Source organism: Marmota flaviventris, chromosome 2, assembly GCF_047511675.1.
Source record: "Marmota flaviventris isolate mMarFla1 chromosome 2, mMarFla1.hap1, whole genome shotgun sequence".
In the NCBI taxonomy this organism is placed as follows: domain Eukaryota; kingdom Metazoa; phylum Chordata; class Mammalia; order Rodentia; family Sciuridae; genus Marmota; species Marmota flaviventris.
Genome location: NC_092499.1, coordinates 149,256,067 through 149,283,142, shown reverse-complemented (window position 1 = coordinate 149,283,142; position 27,076 = coordinate 149,256,067). Strand labels below are relative to the sequence as shown.

The 27,076-nt window shown below is 33.5% G+C and overlaps 1 protein-coding gene across 11 annotated transcripts in view; it reads right to left on the bottom strand.

The window, feature by feature from the left end:
• Mef2a (myocyte enhancer factor 2A) overlaps positions 1–27,076 on the bottom strand; it is a 157,301-nt gene that overhangs the window by 24,484 nt on the left and 105,741 nt on the right. For 8 of the 11 annotated variants that reach the window (XM_071608660.1, XM_071608661.1, XM_071608658.1 and 5 more), the window contains 3 exons: positions 11,575–11,712; positions 9,257–9,476; positions 8,330–8,389 (listed from right to left, as the gene is read on the bottom strand). In XM_071608660.1, coding sequence (XP_071464761.1) covers positions 8,330–8,389; positions 9,257–9,476; positions 11,575–11,712 — 418 coding nt within the window. Of the gene's footprint in view, positions 1–8,329; positions 8,390–9,256; positions 9,477–11,574; positions 11,713–11,777; positions 11,910–27,076 lie in introns of all 11 variants that reach the window. The other 3 variants (XM_071608664.1, XM_027955987.3, XM_071608665.1) reach the window with 2 other exon arrangements.

The following is a 27,076-nucleotide window of genomic DNA, read 5'->3' as shown; positions in this document are numbered from 1 at the left end:
TTTAATCATCTTATTCCTACCTTTTAACATTCCCTAATAGAAGTGTCAATCTCCCTTAGGTGAAATAAGGAAATAGGTACATTGTGGTACATGTTCTGTGCATGCAGAACTTTTGGTCACCAATTGAGATATAAATGTATTTGGTTTCATAAACATTCTAGATATTCTAGTCCCTTCTGTGTGTAGTAGTCTATGGATTGGGTGGGGATGACTCCACACCTCAAGCCTCATCCCCTTGCCACAAATTGGCTGGATGACAAGACATTTGACTTGGGTCCAAGGCAATGAATATAAAACATTCTTGCCCACCACAGTGACTGAGTTCAGGAATATTCCAACAAATATTTCCAAGGAAGCATATTATTCTTAAGTCATTTTGAGATTTAGAAGAAAGACAAAATGAGAAAAAAACTTGATAAAGAAAAGAGAATACCAAAGAAAGGAAGTAAAAGCTCTTTAAAATTAAACTATGTTTGCAGTTTGTACCACTTAGAAGTTAATAACAGATACCAATGCCATTTAAGCCTAAGGGTAGCTTTCTCTGAGCTGCAACTGATGCTATACTATTAGAATTATCTACTATTCATCAGCTAAGAAACAAGTATACAAAAACATGTAATGAATGTTCGTTTATAAAAGAAACTATGTATCATATGGTATTTAGATTTCTAAGTTTATTGCAAATAAACCAGTGAAGAATAGAAAACATTATACAATGAATTTGTAAAAATATCTTATGAAAACTGAATTACTAGACACAAAATAGTGTTAACTGTTCATACAAAATTAATTTTGTTTCAATTTTTTAAAGACCAGCAATTTTAAAAACAAAACATAAAAACTATAGGTTTACCACATATAGCATTTGTTTTTAGTAATAAAAGAAGTTTATTGCCATAAATATGGTAATATTATTCTAATTTGAAAAATTCTGAGTAAGCCTTTTCTATTTTGCATATAGAGGTTAACTTAAAAGCACTGTACAAAATAAATTTATAATTAACAATTTTATTCCTAGTGTGTATTACAGAGCTGACCAAGAACAAAATATTCAGAATTCTTAACTAGAATTCTGAAGGGCTGAAGAAGATTTAAGCTCTCTGGGTAGAGCTCAGAATTCACATGTTATCAATAAGTGCAACCATGTAAAAATGGTTCAACCTCTATTGTATGTAAAGTACTGTTGGGAGGGCAAAAGAAGCAAAACAAAAAAGCCTTCATGGTCTTCAAGTAACTTTTCCTCTAGTTAGCAAGAACACACTGCAGAGGTATGAATATATCAAATTTATACTTAAAGTATGGGCAAAAGTAATGCAACTAAGGGTAACCACATAAAACTTAAAAGAAAACAGGAAGTATGCACTGGTCTCAAGTATGTAGGCATAATTAGGGAAGCCTTTGTAGGACTAACCTCTGAGTAGTTTGAAAAGACAGAAGAATGAGAGAAGAAAACAGAAGGGAAGCCTAATGGATAAATGTGAAAAAAAAATGATAGGCTCAAGGCATAAATGAATAGGTGTAAGCAATTGCAGGTAAGACAGCCTAGAAAACCCATGGCTCCAGGGACAATCAAAAGGAAAGGGTAGCTATATTTGTTCTACTGCTTTCTAGCCATTATAAAGAAAAAGAGAAAACTTAAAAATTCACTAAAAATAAGTACATAATAGATATGTTACACACACACCTCTTTTACTAACATATATGGAAGGACTAACCAAAACTGAATGTCTGCTGTGTACTTAACACTGATCTAAAATTCTTCCTAATACTCTATCCTGAGAAGATTGAACTCTAGAGAAGTGAAATGATACTTAGATAATTTTGATTCTCCCGATGTTTCTTAAATAGAAAAGAAGCACGATAATTTAAAACCACTTAAGCCATGTGCAATGGTGCACACCTGAAATCCCAGCAACTCGGGAGGCTGAGGCCGAAGGATCAAAAGTTCAAAGGCAGCCTCAGGAGATTAGTGAAGTATGTAACAACTCAGTGAGACCCTGTCTCTAAATAAAATATTAAAAAAGGCTGGCTTAGTGGTTAAGCACCCTGGGTTCAATCCCTGGAATAAACAAACAAATGAATAAACAAAGAAGCAAACAAACCACTTAAAATTCATACTGTAAACCATGTGGGGTGGCACATGCATATAATCCCAGTGGCTTAAGAGGCTAAGGCAGGAGGATCATAAATTCAAGGCTAGCCTCAACAATTTAGCAAGACCTTAAGCAACTTAGTGAGACCCTCTCTCAAAATAAAAAAATAAAATGGGCTGGAAATGTGGCTTAGTGGTTAAATGCCTCTGGGTTCAATCCTTGGTACCAAAAAAAAAAAAAAAAAAAAATCAAAATATACTGTACTTGGCAGATTATAAAGCACTTTCAAAGACAATAATAATAAAGAGGTCAACTGATAAACAGACATATGAATTCTAAAATTTGGAAAACTATTACTAGAAAGAGATGGATTAAGAGAGTTTATAAATATAACTTTCTGAAGAAAATGAAGGCTTTAATGTACATTTTTTGGGGGCACGGGATATTGGGAATTAAACCCAGGAGTGCTTTACCACCCAAGCCCTTTTTACTTTTTAACTTGAGACAGGGTCTCACTAAGTTGCTTAGAGGCTCGATAAGTTGTTGAGGCTGGATGCCACCACACCTGGCTCTTCTTATATTTAGTTTGAAAAAGATAACACTATTTAGTTGAGTTATTTGAGAATTAAAAATTTAACGTTTTGCTAATGTGATATAATCAACTTTGTTGAATCCTAATCACTATATTTCATGCTTCAGTTCTGAAAGCCTGGGGGCAAAGAAAAGAAATGCTAAGTAGGGCACCCAGGAATGGTTGCTTCTCTCTAGCAGGTGTCATTCATTCCGAATTTCAGGGTTCTAGATGTTATTTAGTTCTTTTCCTCCTTTTCACCTAATTCCTTTTGTTTTTTTCTGAAACTGCTTACAAAGTGACCTACAAGTTTTAATTCATATGTCTGATTTAATTTTGCTGTGAGAACTGGTATTTCAGTCAACCCTATGAGCCTACTTCATGAATTGTTTCCATTATCTTGAAAGGGTTTGTATAAAATCTGGGCTGAATCTCTTTTCCACAACCCACAGAGCAATTTCCTGCATCCTTCAGAAAGCTGAGTTGGGCAGAAGTAACTGCTAAGTCAGACATCTGGAGAACACAAATGTTTATCAAATAATTTTATTCAAAATGAGACGTTTTAATAGAAGTGGTATTGCACAGCAATACAAGAATTAACAGTTTCTCTTAATATATAATGGCATGAATATTTTCTGTATCTGATATCTAGAATATTTGATTTGCATATTCTTCAAATATGAAGAATAAAAGCAGTATTTCCTCTCAAAGACATTATATGATGTAAATACAGAATTTAAAAGAACATACCATCAAGAAGCATGAATACTATTTTCCACTGTGGAGTCTAAAATGCTTTTGGAGGGTTTTAAACCTGGGAGACTTTTGCCTCTGAGATGTATCCGCAGAACTTTTTTTCCTCAAATTTTAAGAATTTTGAAACAGTGTCTTGCCAAATTGCCCAGGCTGGTCTCACACTTGGGATCCTCCTGCCACCACACCTGGCTATGATGTTTTTTATATGGTACCATAGTAACTCATAAGAATTGAGTTGTAAGAAGGAAAGGCGATCTAAGTGTGAAGTCAGGAGTCTGCAGCAGATACTGACTGCAAGATGATATAAGTTTTTGGTAACTTGCCAGGCTAAAGCTAAGATAATTTCATATGTACTATTTGTTATTTTGTAGAGTGGTATACTAACTTATATGCCTTCTTACCTCCAATTTTATGAAAAAATGAATATACTGTTGAGATAGACTTGTGCAGCAGATACTTTCAGTAAATAACTAATCTTGCTACAACTTATAAATTTAGGAATTAAAGTGTCTACTATAATTGACACTACTATAAGCCTAATTTAATGTGACTGTTGTTAAAATGTGTTTTAAGTTATCATGGTAATTTCCTACTCTAATAAAAATGTGAAAAAAAAAATACTCTTGAGCAAGCTGCATACCTATGCTCCAGAAACTTAACAGATCTATTTTCTTTTTTAAAATATATTTTTTAGTTGTTGATGGACCTTTATTTTATTCATTTATTTATATGTGGTGCTGAGGATTAAACCCAATGCCTCACACATGCTAGGCAAGTGCTCTACCACTAAGCCACAAACCCAGCCCCAACAGATCTAATTTCAATTATAGTTTCCAGATGTTAGGTATGTTATCCAATTATCAATCTGGCTCATATTTCAGAATGTAAATATTCATGTCAGCTTAAATAATGCATATTCAAGTGGCTGGAAAATATTCTGTGTCCTTAATACTACTCATTCAGGGCTAAACTCTAGACAGTAATGTCATTAATGTTTTGCTGTGAATACATTAATTGACAAGCAAAACTTCGAAGCATTCTGAAAAAATTCTACACAGCAACGTGCAAAACTTGATTTTATCATACGTGATGAACATTCCATAAAATTTGACAAACATGCATCAGATTATTCAACAAATCAGCAAAAACGTATTTTTAAAGTTTTCAAATTGTATTATTCGTATAAAGAATTGCTTGAGGTTTCTGGAACTAAAAAAAAGACCACAGGTTTTGAAATAATTGATGACCCCATTCACTTAATTTGATGAAAAGTCCTATATGATGGACAACACGAATCTCTATCCATTAGAAATTTGTAATAGAAAACATACAATGCTCATGAAATCCTACTTGAATACTATCGTCTCCCTCTTCACCTCTCCTGGGAAGTAGCCCTAAAGAAGCAACATTACGGGCTGGGATTGTGGCTCAGCTGTAGAGCATTCGCCTAGCATGTGCGAGGCCCTGGGTTCAATCCTCAGAACCACATAAAAATAAAAGTAAATAAACGAATAAATAAGTAGATAGATAGATAAAGCGACTTTATCTTTCTCAGAGAATTCATGCAACACTCTACCACTGAGGTACATCCCCAAATTTCTATTCTAAAATTTCTCATAAGTATATCACTTGTATTGCATGTGAATTCTGTAGAACTTTCTGAATCTGAGGGGTTTTTTTGGGGGGGAGGACTGGTTTTGGATAATACTAATCACTATTTCAAATACTACTTTTGCCCAAGTTTCTCTGGTTTTTCGCTTCCTAGAACTACAACTTAATGTATATTGGGCTTTTTCATTGTATCCTCTCAGTCTTATTCTCCTCGATGTTTCATCTTTTCATGTCTCAAAAATTCTAATTATTTCCTGTTTTTTCTTTTAGTTTATTAACTCTACTATTTGCTTTGTACAATATGTTACAAGACTGGTCTGTTCAGTTCTTAAAACATGGTATTTTTTGTTCTAAAATTTCCATTTTTAAAAATAAGTTTCCAGTTCTCTGTCTAAATTCTCAATATTTTCTTTATCTTCGCCTAATAACTCCAAATTCAGGAGCCTGATTCTACTGTTCTTTTTCCCTACAGGTTTTCATTTATGTTTTATGCTTCTGAGTGTGCCTAGTTAGTTTTGCTTATGTGCCAAGAGAAATAATAAGGCCTGGGATAGTGGCTTTATTCTTCTATAGCTTATTTGCCTCTCAGGCATTTTTGGGGCTCCTAACAGTAAACTACCACAAATGAATTGAAGAAATGGGATGGTGCAAATATCAGATACTGCTGCAAGGAGGAAGATATTAGGCTCTACCAATTTTGGTAGGCACTGAACTTATAGTTTTGCTGTGGGGAGGGTCATAAGGGAAAATGTATACAAAAGAGATATGGGATACAAACAATTAAAATTGTGTCCAAAAGAAAAAAGCCACATTGCAGTCTTAATGTATAATTGATAAGACTTTCATGTATGTTCTCATATAAGAGATAAGACCTACAACAGGTTTTATCTGTTTAAATTCCATTAAGACAATTTAAAACAGTACAGGTATAATTAGGCATTAATTCCTACATTAAAGTCATTATACATTTTGTAACTTGTCTCACTCAATAATGTGTGTTTATTTCTCTCTTATTTTAAAAGTAATTTAGTCACCCACCTAATTTTCTTAAGGTAGAGGCTCCTTATATTCCTGTGGAATAAATATTTGACAGTATTTCCTATAAGTGTTCTGTTTTCAGATGTTTCCAGGACACACAATATCTATGGAGGGAGTAAATTCCTACCTTGCTTTCAAATAACAATGACAAATGTCACTAGCACATATTAACAAGAAGACTTAGTATAAAGAAAATCCAAAGGGCTACACTTATTCTTGTAACTTTTTGACATATATATTATGTTTTTATGATATTAAGATCATAATATATTTTTATCAGCATGTCAGGGGTGGGCAAACACATTTATGACATGTGTTTAAATTGCTAGTGATCTTAGGTGGAGCCCCACAAGTAAAATAATCTATCCAGCTGCAACTATGCTAAAGGTCAATGTTCTACATGTGACCACCAAAGCAAATCCTTGAGACAGATCTCTCAGTTCTCCTTCCATCTCTGTAAGTAGGCCCACCATTTCTTTGCATTCCAATCTTTCTAAAACGATTTTAATCTGTTGTAAGAAAAAAGCAGGTCACTAACAGTCTAACTTTGGTGAGGACAGAAGATATAGAAAGCTTCTTCTGAAGAAACTATCTCAGTGTAGATGTCACACTAAGGCAATCAAATCTGTTTTGTTTTTAATTTGTTCTTTCTAGATATAAATGACAGTAAAGTGTATTTGGACATACTATACATGCATAGAATAAATACAATTTGTTCCAATTAGGATTCCATTATTGTGGCTGTACATGATGTGGCATTACACTGGTTGTGTATTCATGTAAGGACAGGAAGATTATGTCCAATTTATCCTACTGTCTTTCCTATTCTCATGCCCCATCCCTTCCCTTTGTTCCCCTTTGTCTAACCCAACAAGATTCTATTCTTCCCCTTCCTTCTTGTGGGTTAGCATCCACATATCAGAGAGAACATTCTGCCTTTGATTTTTTGGGACTGGCTTATTTCATTTAGCATGATATTCTCCAGTTTCGTCCATTTACTGGCAAATGCCATAATTTCATTATTTATGACTAATATTCCATTGTGTGTGTGTGTGTGTTTGTATGTGTGTACATCACATTTTCTTTATCCATTCAAAATCCATATGTAATAGAATAAAATTGAACCCATACCTCCCCCCTTGCACAAAACTCAACTCAAAGTGGATCAAGGACCTAGGCATTAGACCAGAGACCCTGTGCCTACAAGAAGAAAAAGTAGGCCCAACTCTCCAGCATGTCAGCTCAGGAACCAACTTCCTCAATAAGACTCCTAAAGTGCAAGAAGTAATTTTTTTTTGGAGGGGGAGGAGGGGGGAACGGGACTGGGGATTGAACCCAGTGGCACTTAACCACTGAGCCATATCCCTAGCCCTTTTTAGTATTTTACTTAGAGACAGGGTTTCACTGATTTGCTTAGGGCCAACCCACTGGGATTACAGGGGTGCACCACTATGCCCAGCAAGAAGTAAAATCAAGAATCAACAAATGGGATGGTATCAAACTTTTTAAAAAGCTTCTTCACAGCAAAGGGAACCATCAAAACATGAATAAAGAGCTTGTAGAATGGGAGAAAATCTTTACCACCAGCACCTCAGATAGAGCCTTAATCTTCAGAATATACATAGATCTCAAAAACTTAACACCAAAAACCCCCAAATAACTAATCAATAAATGGACTAAGGAACTAAACAGGCACTTTACAAAAGATACATGAACAGACAAAAAACATGAAAAAAGTTCAACATCTCTAACAATCAGAAAAATGTAAATCAAAACTACACTGAGATTCCATCTCATTCCAGTCAGAATGGCAATTATCAAGAATACAATTAACAATAAATGTTGGCGAGGATGTGGGGGAAAAGGTAGACTCATACATTGCTTGTGGGACTGCAAATTGGTACAACCACTCTGGAAAACAGTATGGAGATTTCTTAGAAAACTTGGAATGGAACCACCATCTGACTCAATTATCCTACTCCTTGGTTTATACCCAAAGGACTCAAAATCATCATAGTACAGTAAGGCCATCTAGTCTTTAGTAAAAACCCAATATCTGCTATGGAGGAAGCACTCAATAAATATTTACTGAATAAAGAGTAACTGAATTTAAGATCAATAAAAGGAATATTCCAAGAAAATGTTAAGTATTAGTTAAATTATCCCTCAGAAGGTAGAGGGGCCTAGTTTCAGGGACAATATTCCTTATATTTCAAACGAGACAGATGCCAACAAAATTAAACAGTAGGAATTCACTCACCCACTGGGCTGCTTCCAGCTCCATTTGGCACTGTGAGGTCTGTAGTGCTCAACATCCCACCTAACAACATTATGAAGAGGTGAGAAGGGCAGAGAATGAATATAAATGAACTCTCCTTATTTGAGTATGAACTGAACAGATGTTAACCTTCACTCCACTCCTAAAAAACATCAAAATAAAAACTAGCCCAGTCTGAAGTTCACATTAATGTGTGATTTGATATATTCTGTACCACACACACACACATATATATATATATATATGTGTAAACTATACATGTAACATACATTACTATACATGGTGTGTGTGTGTGTGTGTGTGTGTGTGTGTGTACACCCACACACAGGAATTTACCTAGTAAGCTCTGGATGGGTTTTGCTTTTCTGTGTTATTAATACCAAATGATATATAAAATAAGAATGGAGATAGTACATATTGAGTATCACCAAATCTAGGATTTAAGAGAAAGGAAATACTGAATTTCACAGGCTAATGCAGCAAATACACTGCAAATTTCTGCTTGCTTAACCAAATCAGGTAGAAAGAAACGCCAAAAAAAAATCCACTAACTCTCATCAGATGAGTTTATTTCCACATTTCTAGCAGGATGGCTCACATAAAATCAACTTTAAATCTCTATTCATGATATACTAATTAAATGTTCTGCCTGTTAAATATTCTCATGATAAGGAACCTACTGTGATACATGGTATGTTCTCTATGTTGTTCTACTTTGCCTGCCAAAATAGTCTCATAGTAGATTAGTCCCATGGTAGCCATTCAAAAAATACTTCAGTTATGTAGCAGTGACTCCTGCTCATTCAGACAATAAAATTAAGACTAACAGAATAAGAAACTTACTATGTTAGCAACTAGTTTTTTTATCTTCTTTGTTAAAGAACTAGCAGTACAGATGTTACTACATACTTGCATTGCCAGTACTTGGTGGTCTCTGAGGAGCTCCTGGGGATACATTTCTATGTAATGTAGCTGGAGGTGGAGATAGCATGCTTGAATCTGCTAATGTTGAGCTGGCTGCCAAAGATGGCGACACAAGTGAACTCCCTGGATTAGAGTAGGATAAAGCATTAGGACTGGTCACAGGGACTGTGACAGACATTGAGAAGTTCTGAGGTGGCAAACCAGGCTGTAAATAAAAAACAAGAAAGAGAAAACTGTTAGTTTTATTTTCACCTACATTAAGTAACTTATTTATGAACTTTAATTTGACAGGGTAACTCAAATTATTACAAATGGAGGATGGGAACAGTCTTAATCGATTTGCAGATTTAAAGCTGTCTTTTTTAGAATTATATTTGAATGTGAATATGTTTGACATGAACATTTTCAATTTTATATTTAATGTATACTACAATGTATATATTCTATATTTCAAATATTCATAGAGATGAAAATTAGAAGTCAAAACCTGATATTAAAGTATTACTGCTGAATTTAGACATTACAAAATTTATCACTGTCATTACCAAGTAAGCATTAATTATCACTTTGATGCGAACCAGTTTAATATCATTACATTCCTATTGAGAGATCCCAAATATATCAAAAGGGAGCAAGAGTGTACACATAATTATTAACTTAATACAGCAACGGGACATTATAATGAGGCCCCAATCTGATTTGACTGATGGACATTCATAATGGGCAAAATTAAAGAAAAAAACAAATAATTATAACACAATGAAATCTGAGTGTAATGAAAATGCATAGAAACAACCTAAATAACAAAATTAATTACTGATAAGATATTAATGAGTTTTCTGGTATTTTCCTTAAATTGTATGAAGATTAAATTACAATATTAAAAATGCCATCTTCTATTCCACCAAATTATTTCATACCACTTTAAAAGGATATTTTCTATTTTCCTGTTCCATTTCTTCCATAAACCATTTACAATATACTGTTGACCACAATAAATAAGTCCTCTTTATAATTTAAAGTGTGTGGGGAGGCAGTTTCCTCTCCTTTCATTTTAAAACAGTGATTTGCATAATAAAAATTGCACTGCTAATTCAAAGTTGGAAGACTACAAATAGCTTATGTACTCTATTCAATAATTTCAGGTGGGAAAATTATAATAATTCATCAACAAATATAAAACAATGAGAAATATTTTTCAAAAATAGAACAATTTTCAGTTTAATGCTAACTGCAAGAATATCATCATCCCTGTGAGATCAGAAGGGTTTTTCTTTGGTGTTGTTTTAAGACTAATGGCATACCTCCTCAAAGTTATTCTTCTTGAGCTTATTCTTATAGGACTACTTTGAAAAAAAATTATCTATAAGGTACACTTTAGGGCATTGTTTTAAGAGAATTAGCTCTGACAATGAAATAAATATCAGCATTGGAACCATTTGTCTCACGAAGGCTATACTTTCATATACAGAATTAGAAAATCAGATCCAGAATAACAATCTTAAGCAGCTCTCACTATGGAACTTTCAGTGAGAAGAACTCTGAAAATCTATTAAGTCCAGGAGCATGAGCTCAAAAAAGTACTGTTTCACTATGGTTAGTTATATGAGCACAGAAAAAAATTTAAAGTGACTATTTATTTTACAACCAGTTTATGAACATTGCTTCCTTAACTTAAAATTAATCCAAGCCTTTCTTCCTTATTACCAGAATCAGTTATGACAGGAATTTGAAGGTATCAATGCCAAGTGCTTCTGAGACTTTTACAAAATGCCAGACAGTAAACTCAGCTCTACTAATGTTAAAGCAACTATATAAAACAATTTCTAAAAATTTAGAAATATTTGGCATTCTCAAGATTTATTTAATCCCACATGTCTTATGTCTTATATATAAAACATATATGTTTTAACTCATAGGAAAGAGAAGAAAGTCTTATTTATTTCCTTTATTTAAAAACATGGTATTTTAGAAGTGGAAGGGATCTTAAAATTATGAGCAAAGCCACTCACTGTATAGATTAAGAAAGTAGAATTCAGGATGTTTAGGTGCCCCATCTAAAGATATAAAGGCGTGTAAGTAGCAAAGCCTGAATTAGAATGTTCTCACTTCTACATTAAAGACGCTGAACATAAACTATTACAAGATTTCAGCAAATTTTAAATTTATATAGAGAAAAAAGGTTAATAAAATACCTTCTTTTCCCCTTCTATTTATTATCATAACTCACTGTAAAAATAATTAAGATGTCGGATCAATCTCTTCATGCATAAGATAAGCACAAACCATACTTTAGTACTCACTGCGATTTTATGATTCCGCATCATATTATCAAATTCCTCATTAATTTTTTTATATTTTTCTTCTGTATGTGGAGTTAGCACATATGAAGTATCAGGGTCTGGGCTGTCGCACCCTCTGTGTTCCTTCTTGTTCAGAGCCTAAATAATGAAGTTAACAAAAAGGATCAACAAATAAAAAGTAGAGGTAAAATGAAAGTACTTACAGGGCCTCGTTTGAAAATAAAATCACTATCTTCATTTAGTTTGCTGAATCTGTCCTCCGAGAGTGGACTGTGCTCAAAGTAATCGTCAGCATCAGGGCTCTCACAACCATTAAGGCCTTTTTTTCTTAAAGTCTGAAATACAATTGGAAAATTCACACACAAATAATGCTAACTTTCCATGAGTTGTTTTTTTTTTTTTTTTTGTATTATTAAGAGAGCACAGATTGAATGAACTGAATTATTTAAGAGCCACTGAAATGGTTTTCAAATGATCAAAGAAGTACTAATTCTTCAAGTAAGGTAAACCTAAGACCTACATAAAATTAATTCAATTGTACATTAAAATAAAAGGAATACTGACTTGTTTGGATTCTTCCTTTTAGAATTTCTTAAAAAATATAAATTTCACAATGTTCTAACGGTTAACAATTAGAATGTGATTACAACCTGATCAACTTAAGTGCTAGAGCCAATTTATAAAGAAATAAATTAGAAATTTACCAAAATAATGCTTTGAGAAGTTATAGTGCACTGAGCATTTCAGCAACTTTATTTACTGACTTCCTTTCTGCCTATGAGAATTTATTTCAGTCACTAGAAATTAGTCCAGAATCTCAAAAATTTCATTTCTAATTTCTTCTTGAATGTTAACAGTTTCCCACAAAATTCTAAAATATAAAAGCTCAAGTCTAATATTTATATGCGACTTATGGTTCTTTTGTATGAAGATGTATATATTACTGACTACATATTTTTACAATTTGCATTCCAGGGTTATATGGAATGCACCCCTTTCCCTTTTATTAGCTCAATCTACAGAGCTGCTTCATGGATTGGTTTAATCCACTGAACTTTCTTCAGAATTTTCTTGAGTGTTGTTAAAGCTTCCCCCTGGAGCATACTGACATTTTTTTACACTGGGTTGTAAAAATATAGCAGATGGTTAGTTTTCTATTTCTTTAACTTTAAAATCACCATAAAACAACTTGTCTAAAATTAAAAGAATTAAAAATCAAGGATTTGGAGCTGGGCACAGTGGTACGTACACGCCTGTAATCCCAGAGGCTTGGGAGGCTGAGACAGGAGAATTGCGAGTTCAAAGCCAGCTCCAGCAACTGTGAGGCGCTAAGCAACTCAGTGAGACCCTGTCTCTAAATAAAATTCAAAATAGGGTTGGGAATGTGGCTCAGTGGTTGAGTAACCCTGAGTTCAATCCCTCGTACCATCAAAATAAAACAAAAAATCAAGGATTTGAAGATTTATAAATGTAAATGTTCATTTACATTTGATTTTATTGTTTTTTTAATCTGTACATGCTTAAAGAAAGTCGTAAGCAACAATTACTATAGATATGTTAGCTATTCAAATGTTCATTTACATTTATAATGTCAAATTAAAAAATACTCTTGGGTATTATTTTAAAGTAGAATTACTGGGTTCAACAACTTAAATAGTTTTGAGACTGTTGATTTTCCAACCAACTCCACAAAAGTATTAAGAAGTTAAAATTTTCTACTGAGGCCTACCTAATTAGAAAGTTTGATAAACTAGTTCTAGATGAGTTCGTCACAAATTATTTAAATTAGATTTAATATATATTTTAAATTCATAATACATATTAGTATCCTTTAAAACTTGACTTACAAACATTTTGTTTATTTTTTCCCTTTTTAATCTTAAGAAAGTAGAATGCAAACACAGTACATCAAGATTTAAGAACTTTTTCTTAGTTTTTCCAAAGCCAGATTCTTTGGTGGGGGTGGTGGGTTACCAGGGATTGAACTCAGGGGCACTCGACCACTGAGCCACATCCCTAGCCCTATTTTGTATTTTATTTAGAGACATAGTCTTTCTGAGTTGCTTAGCACCTCACTTTTGATGAGGCTGGCTCTGAACTCGCAATCCTCCTGCCTGAGTCTCCCAAGCCACTGGAATTATAGGCTTGTGCCACCATGCCCAGCAAAGCAAAATTATTTCAAAATTTGATTTGATTTTTTTTTAAATTTATGTATGCTTGAAGAAAATCATAAGCAACATTACTATAGGTATGTTAGCTTCTCAACTTTCTTGGAATGTGCCACTCAATGCCTGAAGCTCTTACTGAAACAAAATTACTAAACAAGAACATATAGTGAACACTACATCTTTTTCCCTAACATCTGTCCCATGGCACCAAGCTCTATGAATCTAATTGCATGGACATTATGTTTACTTAGCCATGAAAGGTCTTGCTGTTCAGAACACTAAGGGATGGAGACCTTTACCCACCCCATCCATGGTAGCACGTTCTACCTGCCAAATTTCTGCAAGCTCCTATCAGCACTGAAAATGTTAACACTTGGAATAATGAACAACACATTGAACTCTTATAACTGAGAAACAGACCAAATAGAACAAGTACCTATACACAGATATTATAATGAAAGGAATGATTTATTCTAGTCGTTAATCACTGGATGCTTGTTTCTTAATTTTCACATATCATAAAAGACTAGTTAACTCAGTTTTGTCCCTCTTGGTATACTGAAATGTTATCACTGAACTCTCTACAAACAGCTATCACCAAGTATATATCTCTTTAAACCTACAGAGGAAAAAATAATACAGCCTTTGTTTAAAAAAAAGTGAATTTTTTTTTTTTTTTCTGCAAGAGAAAGGCTAACTTAATTATGGGGAAAGAAAGTACTCCAGTATCACTGGCTCTGCAAGCCTTCACTTCAGATGAGTTCTTGTCACAGCCAGGGAATTTAGGAGGCAGTATCAACTCTGTAGATAACAAGCTACTGTACCTCTGTTCAACAGCCAACTTGTGTCTCCTTATCAGCAAACATGAAGAGTTGTTTTGAGGACCTAATTACCATAAAAAGACTTTTTCTGTCGTCTTTATCATTACCAAATAGCATAATAGTAAAAATTTCTCCTGTGTCACTGGTACTAACAAGCGGAATTCTGTAATCTATTAACAAGGCCAGGTGAGGCACACAAGAAACAGACGAGCTTCAGTTTTCTCATATACTTCAAGTTACCCACAATAAAAACATTTAAGGCTCTCACTGTGGGGACTCTGGGGGAAAAAAATCATTGAGAATAACAGCACTATGCACTATCTTTGGCTGTTGCTGAAAATTATTGTCTTTCACCCTGAAGTAAACATAACTTCAAAGAATTATTTGTGTGTGTGTGTGTGTGTGTGCGCGAGCGCACGCGCTATATCCCCAGCCTAAGGAACTATTTCTTGTAAATGTGACTGACAGTATTTCAGTGCCATCAATGGCAACTTTAAGGGAAAAACTCAATTGTGCCCAAATAACTTTAAATTTCAGTGGTGTGTATTTAAGCTGACTTATCCTGGATTTCCTTTACTAACTGTATTCTGAAATCTATATTACAAACTGCTAAAGTGAACATTTGATAAGCAATTATAATTAATCAGTTCAAGCTGACTTGATACAATCTGTTTTAAATCCTTCATATGAGTGTTTCAAATACTTTTAAAGGTTCTAATTGGCAAGGTTAAATGGAATCTGAAAAATAATGCACCTATATTTTTCTTCAATCCTTTTCCACAGAAGACAAATCTTATTTTTGGAGGCTCAGTTAAGCACTTTAAAAAAAACTTTTTATAGCTGTCACCAATAAAGTTAAATTGAACTGGGATTTTAATAATGGTTTTTCTTTTTAGTGATTTGGGCCAATGCAGGTACTTTCTGCATGCTGTCATTTATGGTACAAAATATAAGATTTAAATAAGTATATGTCCTTAGTCAACATTTACCTTTCAACATTAGTTATGTAAAGATAAAATGTAAAATATTTTTAAATGGATCAAAAAAGATTTTTAAAAATTATGGTATCTTTAATGAAAAACTATGTATTGTCTAGCACATAAACTTTAAAGTTATCTGACTCTATGGAGTTCTTGCCTTTGTCATTAAACTATTCTACAACTCTATTCAGATAGAATGCAAATAATTTGTGTATAATGATATGCAAATGATTTTTGTACCATAGAAGTTCAATGCATTTCTTTTCCCCATTGTGGAAAAGCTAGTTTTTTTTTTTTTTTTTTTAATCTATGAAGCCAACTAAATTGGCTTTCTTGATGGGTTTGTATATTTGATCTTTGGATTTACCTATTAACCAGCTGTGACTTTTTTTTTTTCAGGTTCCTACAATAGTTAACAAATTAAAAATCTTTGTGGCCTACTGATTTTCAATCTGTCTGAGACAAGTATGAAACTACCCTTCACTCATCACTGACAGCAGATTAAAAGAGTTCAACAGCCCTTGATATGACTCACAATTAGATTGAGCACTGGTTTTTAAAATAAAAAAGTAATGTGTTATTTAAAAAATAGCTTGAAAATTTTGATTAATGATCTGTATTAATATTATATCACAATAATATTAATACATTAACACAATATTAAAATATTAAGGAAGTATGATTAGAGAAGGTTTTTGACTTTTCAGTATTTGTCTTTAAGAAATTAAAGAGTGATCCTTAATTCTTGTGATAATTTGCAATTAAATGTGTTTGGGATAACAGCATTAAGAGTGGAACTGTCTGGGGCTGGGGTTGTGGGTCAGTGACAGAATGCTTGCCTGGCATGTGTGAGTCACTGGGTTCGATCCTCAGCACCACATAAAAATAAATTAATTAAACAAAGGTATCCATCTACAACTAAAAAGATAAAAATTAAAACAAAAAAAGAGTGGGACTGTCCGAAACAGCAAAACCTACCATCTCCTGGGTTCCTTTCCATCTGAAGCCAACATGACCTAGAGTGAAATGAAGTTGGTGGGAGAAGAGTGGGTCAGGTTCTGCCTTAACCATATTCAGGGAAGTAGGAATCCTACACCACATCTTCAACTGTTCTGTGCTAGAAATGTCCAAATTAAACTTTAAAAAGAGGGTTTTTGTTTATTTTGTATCGAACAAACCAGTTTTACCAAATGAAGAGGGATAAAGCCTTCTCTCTGTTGATCAAATACCTCTAAAGTTGGGAGACTCTTTGAAACACTAGTACTTTAAAAAAAAAAAAAAAATCCCCCCTTTTTTTTTAAGAATACATAGTAATCATACATACTTATTAGTTACAGAGTGATATTTAAACTCAAGAGCCTATATATATATAGGCTCTTGAGTTTAAATTTTCCATACAAATTTAAGGAAAAACAGTAAAACCCTGAAATTTAGTGAGTATTCCGGCTAGACTCCCCCCACTCCCATTCAGATTATTTGTTTCTTTGACTAGGCTATTTTACAACTTTTTAAATATAGGCATTAGTTAGCTTGCAAGAAAATGGATAGTTTGTGCAAATAATTTTTGTCCATAGAAATTGTTTCCTGTGAAATACCATGGATTATCAATCACCCTGTGGAAACTGACCAAACTTATCTCCATAAATTCACTCCAATATTTTTAAATTATAAATTTGATTCATTTTACACGAAGACCATCAGTTATGCCTTTAAGAGAGTCACCTTGCAAACTAGTCTTGGTAGCAGAGACCACGGATATCATCAAAGATGGATTTCCTGGTGTCAGGTCTTCAGTAATTCAAATATTCTTTCCTGTCTTTGAGTGCCATATGTCTCCTTTATCTTGAGCTACTTCAAATGAGTTTTCACCACTTATAATTAAAGAACCTTTTTTTAAAATTTATTGGTTTTTAGTTATAAGTGGACACAATATCTTTATTTTATTTTTTTAATGTGGTGCTAAGGATCAAACCCAGTGCCTCACGCATGCTAGGCGAGCACTCCACCTCTGAGCCACAATCCCAGCCCCAAAGAAACTTAATGAAGAAAACTGTCAGTGACTCTTTAGGTCACAAATTAATAGTATCCTCATCCAAATTATGTATTTCCCAAAAAAGTCTGGCTTGTGCCTCCAAAACCTAGAATCCACAAGGGTCCTAAACCTGAAAGTGACAATTATTTACCATTTTTGGCCAAAGACAATTGATACAAAGATACTTGCCAGATTAAAGGCTTGTGTTCTTCTATTCTACTTATAAAGAATGAGTAACCTTACCTTCCAAATTCAAGGAAACATTGACAGAATTCTGGGTATACGGTACTGCTTGACAGATCCTATACATCTGCCTCTCATTTTTCAGTCTACATAATAAACCTCTTGGTGAAACTAAGATGGAAAGAATAAGAGAAGGGTAAAAAAGAGAAAGGAAAGAGACTCGAGGACGCAAGAATAATGCTGTTCAGACTTTTTCTAAGTATACCCGTGTTTTTCTTTTACATAATAACCTTAAACAAGCATATATAAAAACGGATTACTCATTGAGCAGAGGCAATTCATTTTAAATGGGGTTCTTTTTAAAATCTCATGCTAAATATTCAGCAAATAGTTACATAGTTAAAATTTTAGACATGTACACTTTCCACAGAAGTTATACCTATATTTTATATAAGTGCACATATGGCATATACACAAAAATACATGAGTTACAATAATCTCTGCTGTTTGTTTAGAGTTAAATCAGGACATTTTCCATTCTAAGTGTATATATTTTATATATGCACACATGCACATACACACAAATATATGTATAACTATAATGTCTAATGTTTGTTTACAGAGTTAAGGAAAACAGGTTATCTTTCATTTTAAACATGTATAAACCACATTTAAATCATGTAGGGGCTTAGAGAAAAACGGATAGGTATCTCAAGGAATTGGCACTTCTGAAATTTTGAGTCTATATTAAATTTTTGATTCGAGAATCTATGCTACTTGCCAAAACCTCTGACAGGACTGAAGTTTTAACTGCCATGTACAAAGAATTACAAAATTCTCAATATGCACTAAATTTTATTTATTTATTTATCATCTATCTATCTATTTGTTTATTTATTTATAGTGGTCTAAGGATTGAACTCAGGGCCTTGCACATGGTAGGAAAGCATTCTACCAATAAATTAACAACCCCAGCCTTAATACATTCTAAACTTTGTAAGATAACTGTCAAGTTCCATTCTAAACTAATGGAATCACAGCACTTACAGGTGAAACTATACAATTAAAAGTACTCAAAAAGTGTATATGCATGTTTTTTAAGTGCACAAGGAGCTAGTCCAATAAATCAATCCACAAATTTTAGTGTATCTTAAATCTTTTTTTTCTGAAGCCAGCTGAGCAGTAAATACCCACAAATACTGGCTGAATGGATACTTAGTACCTCCAATATAATACAAGTGCACACAACATAATTACTTGTAAATAAAGGAATAACTTGTTTTAAGTTCCAAGGAATTCAAATTAGACTATCAGAAGTTTTTAAATGTGAAAAAGTTCTCTTTTGACCCGATTTTAATAAGTATTTCCATTCTGAAGTAGATACTATTCTTTTTAGTCATTCTGAAAATACTCAAAACAATTATTTAAAAATTTGAAACATGCATAAAGAAAGGTACATGAAAATTAAAAAAATAATTATAAAGTGAACAAGTCATTTCAATTAAAATAGTCCCAAGCCAGAATGCTATATATGTCCTTTAATCAACCAACTTCTCCTCTCCCCATATAGGACAATACTATACTAACTCTGTGATGACAATTTCCTGGATTTTCCTTATAGGTTTAGCACATAGATACATATCCTATAATTAGAATTTAGCTTTGCCTACTCTGACTATATGCAAACAGAACCACAGAGAATAATATATTGCATGTGATCTTTCATTACACATCATTCATGAGTGATTACAGTGAATTCTCAGGAATAGAACTGTAGTCCATAAAATACATGAATTCTGTAATAGACAACACCAAACTGTTACTAAAGTAGTTCTACCAATGTGTACATTTCTATCTTTAATGAATACTGAATTTGCATTCCCCCAATTACTAGTGAAATTCAACACATTTCATATCTATGGCCATTTAGATTTTCTCTTTTGTGAAGCAGCTATTCAAGAACTTTGCCAAGTTTTCTACGAATTGCTTTTTTCTTACTGGTACATAGTTCTTTCAAATGCAGTCAGTATAGGTCCTACGTTAATTTTATGTATCATAAAAATCTTTTCCCATTTTATGGCATTTTAAAATTTTAATCTTTGTATGAAGGGAGGTTAATTTTATTTAATATAGTCAAACATATCATTGTTTTCTTTTCATTATCCTTACAATAGTGACTTTTAGGTCTTATATAAGAAATTTTCCCCCACCCCAAAATTATGAAGGTATTCTCCTATATTATCCTCTAACCAGCTTTAAAGTTTTGTCTTTCATATTTAGGTCTGTAATCTTGCTGGAGATTATTTAGTGTAGGATTTGAGATATATTCAATCTCAAGACTAATTTTAAGAGTTTGTTCTTTCCTCTTTGATCTGTGATAGCACGTCATTATATATTAATTATCTTTGTATGGATCCAGTTCTGTGCTATTATTCCACCAGTATGTTTGGTCATTGGTAATTGTGTTAATGTCACAGTATCTTAGTTACTATAGCTTTAAAATTACTCTAATATACTTATTGCAAATCTTCTCACCTTAATCTTTCTTCATGTCTCTTTTCCCTTTGAACTGCAGAATCAGTAAGGTTTTTATTTTTAATGCCTCAGAATTCTGAGTGGCAATTCACTGACTTATAGAGATAACTTTATGTAGCATGGTTATATACAATATTAAGACTTCCAATTCATGAATATGGAATAATGCTACATTCCTGGCATAAAGCCAAATTAGTTATGATCTATTTTCCCTTCTGTATAATCTGGGATTAAATTTCTGTATTAGCATAAATAGAGGCTTTAACACAAAAATCCACAAATCCCACTGGCTTTACATAATGAAAGTTTATTTATTGTTTATACAAAGCCCAAGGAGGGTATTTCTTAGTCTCAGAGAAACTTATGTGAGACTCAGGGCCCAGAGTCTTTTTCTGTTTTAGGGGGGAAAGGGAACTCGTAAAGATGGAACCCTGAGCCTCATAAATGCTAAGCATACTCTCATCCAAGCAGATACACACTCCCAACCCTGTCCAGAGTCATTTATCTTGTGGCTCTGCATATAGGACCTTTGAGTCCCCTTCTGGATTCTTTACACCTGGTTGTCAAATAAAAGAGAGAGTGAAGATCATGTGGGAAATAGCTCATAGGTCAGGCCTAGAAGCAGCCTGCATCATATCCATCCATATTTATTTAGCTAGAACTCAGTCACATGTCCATTCTTAACTGTAAAGGAAGCTGATACAGAGTCCAGACAAGTTTCCAGGCAGTAGAGACAGTTTTCATTGTGAAAACGAAAATGTCTCCAATAAAAAAGATGCGAACACAAAAAAAGTGAACTAATATTTTGCTTAGGGATTTTTCCATTTATGTTCAGTGAGACAGAACATAAATTCTGGTTTTCTCTAGCATTCTCTTAATTGGTTCTGCTACCAAAGTTAGGCTAGTTTCAAAAAATGAAAAAAGGAGAGGTTCTTCTTTTGCTATTCTCTGGAAGAGTTGTGAAATACATGCATTACTTCCTCTTTAAAAATATACTAATAATTACTTCGAGGCCATCTGGACTTGGAGTTGTAAATCTGACAATAAGAATTATTCTCTCTGAAAATAAGATTATTTTTTTCTGATTGTTTTGCTAAAATTATATTTTCCTGGCAACCGGTCCACTGAACAAAAATTTTGAGGAATAGGAAAATAATGAAATTATATATGCTGGCTGGGGATATAGCTCAGTTAGTAGAATGCTTGCCTTGCATGCACAAGGCCCTGGTTTCAATCTTCTAGCACCATAGGGAAAAAAAATTATATATGCTGAAAAAAGTATGTTAAAGCTGAGTATAATGGTGCACACTTCTAATTCCAGCTACTCAGAAGGCTATGGCAGGAGAATATCAAGTTCAAGGCCAGGCTGGGTAATTTAGTGAAAACCTATCTCAAGTTAAGTTTTTTTTTGTTTTGTTTTTTAAGGCTGGGGATATAGTGCTGAAGACTGTTTGCCTAGCATGTGCAAGGCCCTAGATTTAATCCCTAGTATAAAAAAAATTTTTTTAGGTTAAAATACCTATTGAATAGAAAATGGACACCTTTCTGATTCCGTAGTTCATCTCCTATCTTAATAGAAGAGAATATTAAAGTCAGGAGAGATTCAAGTACTCATGCCATATCCTACCTCATCATATAGCTATAAAGTAGCATAATTGGAACTAAAATCTAAGTCTTCTTATGTTTAAACTAGTACTCTTTCCACTATGCTGTGTTAGTTTAGCCAATCAACAGATTGCTTCAAACAGTTAACAAACCAAAAGGAGAATAGATAAGAGCACTGTGATCTAGTACCACTTTAACCACTGAGAAGAGTTAACATTTATTATGTCTTTGGTCAAAAGCATGTCTTCGTATTTTTCTCCCAGTTTTTCCATGATCCTAACCACATCTTCTTCAGTGAGAAATATGTTGTTTAGGCTCTGGCTTCTGTGAATTCTAAGATCTTACTCAGTTCTATGATCCTAGGTTTGACTGTAAAGATCCTAAAGTATGGTAATACCTCCTCCACTGCTTCCCTCAATTTCTACAATTTTGGGGCCCTGGTTTTCCAGGAGCTGGATACTAAGCCACCAGGTAGTCTGGTCTCAACTAGTCACCAATGTTTTAGATGTCGCCACTTAAATAAATTCTTTGAAGATGCTGATTTTCAGTGTCAATGCTGATTTTCCTGAAAAGTCAGAAAAGTGTATCGTCCAAAGTCCTGGCTTTTGATTCTTCACTACCCCTTTGTTTGTTTACTAGATACTTTAATTTGCCTTTTTCATCCAAAAATATTCATTGAAAGCATCCTACTAGTTAGTTTCACATATTTACTTGCAGTAGTCCCTGCTTTCTTACCATGGCAGCTTGAGTTGGTCTTGGCCCTTTTCCAAAGCATAAGGTAGTTCCATTGCAAAGCTGATATACAAGTGTTTCCCTTCATTCTTGAAGATATTTTCTCTGTATATAAAACTCAAGGTTGGGTTCCTACTCTATTCTCTATTACCCTAGCACATTTATCACTGGACTCCAGGTTTAATTTGCTGGTATTTAGAATCAGCACTGTTTTGAGGATAAATCTGTTTTACTTGTCTTTTGTTTTCTGCATTTTCACTATGTCTGTGTAGTTTGTTTCATTTTTGTTTTAGATTTATTCTGCATGGGATTTATTGGGACAGTGGCTCAGGTTTTTTTTTTGTTGTTGTTGTTGTTTTTTGAGAGAGAGAGAGAAATTAATCTTTTTTGTAAATGGACACAACACAGTGCTTTTTATGTGGTTCTGAGAATCGAACACGGGTCCCACCCGTGCTAGGCAAGCGCTCTACCGCTGAGCCATAATCCCAGCCAAACGCATGCGTATTTTATCAGTAAGTAAGTGAAACTAACTAGTGGGATGCTCTCAGTTTTTCAGCTATTTTATCCTGGCAAATTACTTAGGGCAGCTACAGCTTTAAAGAATTCTTGACTTTTGTATTCTGTTCTCTTAGATTTGGGCCTAGCATAGTCCTTAAAGCTCTTTGATATTATGAAATATTTTTTATAGTTCACCTACTGTTTTTAGTTGTCTTTTAGCAAGTGAGTTAATCTAGATAACCTGGCCCAAGAATACTGAACTTTTTTTTTTGTAAGTATTTTTAGAAAAATAATGAACTAAGCTTTTCTAATGATATCCAAATAAGCTATTTTTGTTGATGTTTTTGCTTTATTATTATTATTTTAAGTTAGATGTGGAAGATTTAGGCAGTTCATCAAGGTTAAACAAAATAATTTACTATTCAATCCAGGAAATTCTATTCCTAGCTAAATACCTAGGAAAATGAAAACATATGCCCATACAAAAAAGTGTTATAGGGGTATAACTCAGTGGTAGAACACTTTCCTAGCATACTTAAGGCCCTGGGTTTGATCCCCAGCACCACTATCCTGCAAAAAGTTGTGCATAAACTTCAAAGTAGCAAATGGATCTCATTTGGCCATGCCCTCTTTAATGGCAGCCTCCACTGGCTCACCACTATACTTCCATCTGTATTGTCCTAAGATCCACCAATTCCATCCCAATGAAAGGCTTACCAGCATTTCTATTCAAGTAATTTTGTACATTTATAATCTCATCATGGTAGTCACTAACTACACTAAGTTGCCTAATTGAACAGTTCAAGTTATCTCCCCAATTATTACTTGTGTTAGTTCTCAGAATACACAGATATATGGGTTTTGCAGTTTGTGAGGTTTTCAGGAATGCATAAATCTCAATACATCAGAAACCTCTGTACTTTTTTATTTTTAAAAGTAGGTTTACTTCTCTGAAGGCTGGGAATAATACATAGAATGAGTAGACGCGAGGGGTGAGGATGAGTTAAAAAAGTCATCATTTCCAATGTTACAGAGTAAAAAGAATCACATTTCCTTCACTATTGACTTCCTTCCACTTATAAAACAAACTTAATATTTTTGTCCCTACTAGTTTTTGTAATATTTGATGTAGTTTTAATTTAAGAGTATCATAAATGGGTTAACAATGAAGTAAGCAATGCTACCTTTAGTTCATATCTTCAGTAAACTGTGTGTTGGATATTTACTGAACACTGTGAAAATACTAATATTCTTTTGTAAAGTCTTGCCTCAAAGATCTACAGTCTTTCAAAAGACATTATGTAAGTGTAGGTTTTGTCATTATGTACTAATATGATCTGGACAATTTTGACCTGGCTTCCTTATCAATTAAATGAAGTAACTATATTTTAGTTTCCTAAACTTTTTATACCAACCTCTTTTCACAATAGTTTTGATTATGTGGTCATTTGTGCATAGAAAATAACAATGAAATGATTTTTAAAAGAATTTAAAACTGAAGGTTTTATTACAAAGGTTATTTATTTATAATATTTGGGAATGTTAACATGATGCTCAACTCTAAAAATTTCCTTTTTTAAAACAAATGATTCACTCGAATTTTCTACAGATCAATTAAGAAAAAGAATAAAGTGTCAATACATTACAGTCTTTGGAATACATCCTAAACTTCCACTTTATAATCTCCCCTCTCCATTCAAACCAAATGGAATAACATTCCTCTTCTTTCAAGTCTCACCATTACTAAAAAAAAAAAAAACTATCACGATTACAAGATGGGATAAATTATATTTTTAAAAGTTATAAACTTCTTTACAATGTTGATTATCTGCTGCCAGATTAACATTTGTGCAATAATGATTTGACTACCTAAACTTTTAAACACCTCCAAAGGCTGCCCAATACACCCCCCCACACATATATCTCACAAGTTTCAAATGACACAGCTTGGTACTAAGTCACTCTATTAACTATATCCAATTTCTTTATCACCTCATATTAATCTCCTATACAAACCCTCTAGACCACAATTTTGCATACGATATGAGATAATACTAGGATTTTTTCCCTCCCCAACAGATATCTATTTTTTCCAGCACAGCGTATTAAAACTTTCATTTTCTCATTAATTTATTTGCATTTTTGTCAATCAATTAATCATATACATATCAGCTCATTTCTGAACTCTCTATTAACTGTTCTACTGAGATATATATGAATATGTAAAGTATACGCAAAAATCACACTATCCGGACGACTGATAGAGCAAGTCCTAAAGGTAAAACATCCAGCAAGAATAAGCCAGTCAGCATATTCCATTCTCTCTCGACTACTATCACTAGTTTTTCTGGGCATAGGATGTGGGAAGGAATGCAGCCTAAAGCATACAAACTAATTTTAGAATATCTGCTGGACATTCTGGGATACAATTGATCTAATATTTTTATTGATGCTTAAATAGTCAATAGCCACATGTGGTTACTTAAACTGAATTTTAAAAACAAACAAACAAAAAAAAAACCCTAACAGTTTCTCAGTTGCACTAGCTATATTTCAAAGGTTCAACAGCTACTCATGGCTATTGGTCAGCATGTTGGACAACCCAAATATACAACATTTCTATCATCACTAAAAATTCTATTAGACAGTGCTGTTTCAATGATACTCTGTGCAGATACAAGGCCTGAAGCTGTTTCGCCAACATGAAAAAGTAGGTATGAGTACAAAACCAATGCAAGGGGAAGACAGAGAGCCCACTTCAACAGAGCCTCATCAGCACACTGCTAGAATTTTGTTATATGATATAACACACACCCGTCCTTTTTCCCAATCCCGCCCCCACTTTTTAAAAACTTGTTCTAATTATACATGCACTTTGACACATTCTTCTGTTGAAGAATAACACTGGTTGTGTAGTTGTATATGTATATAGGGTAATAATGTCTAATTCATTCTACTATACTTCCTTCCTACCCTCATATTCCCTCCCCTCCCTTCACTCCCCCTCTACCTAATCCAAAGTAACTCTATTCTTCTCTAGCCTCCCCCCTTAATCTCCAGGATATATAAAGAACTCAAAAAACTTAACACCAAAAAGTAAATAACCCAATCAATAAATGGGCTAAGGAACTGAATAGACACTTCACAGAAAAAGAAATACAACTGATCAACAAATATATGAAAACGTGTTTAATATCCCTAACAATTAGAGAAATGCAAATCTCACTCTAGTCAGAATGGCAATTATCAAGAATACAAGCAACAATAAATGTTGGTGAGATGTGAGAAAAAGGTATAATCATACATTGCTGGTGGGACTGCAAATTGGTGTGACTACTACAGAAAGCAGTGTGGAGATTCCTCAAAAAACTTGGAATGAAACCACCATTTGACCCAGCTACCCCAATCCTTGGTTTATACCAAAGGACTTAAAATCAGCATACTACAGTGGCGCAGCAACATCAATGTTTATAGCAGCTCAATTCACAATAGCTAAACTATGGAACCAAAACACCCTTGTTTTAAAGACTAGTTTCAGTCAGGTCTTCTGTTGCTTTCAACCTAACCAATATGGCATAGTTTTCAAACAATTGTATAGTTGATTGTTACAATCCCTGAGATTTATAACTTTAATATCTTCTCTGTCCTACTGAAACACTAAGTGGTACAACAAGCATTCAGTAAATAAATATTATAGTAAAGATATGCGAGTTAGAATACTAAACACAGAAATTTACTTTGAATTACTAACAAAATGTCAAAAAGAGTTTGAGCTCTTAATATCAAACACCTTTTACAAAATGCCTAAATGCTTATCTAAAGCTATTTTCTACCATCCTTCAAAAAATTTTTTAAATTTTTTTTCAGTTGCAGATGGACACAATACCTTCTTCTTCTTCTTCTTCTTCTTCTTCTTCTTTTTTTAATGGAGTGCTGAAGACAGAACCC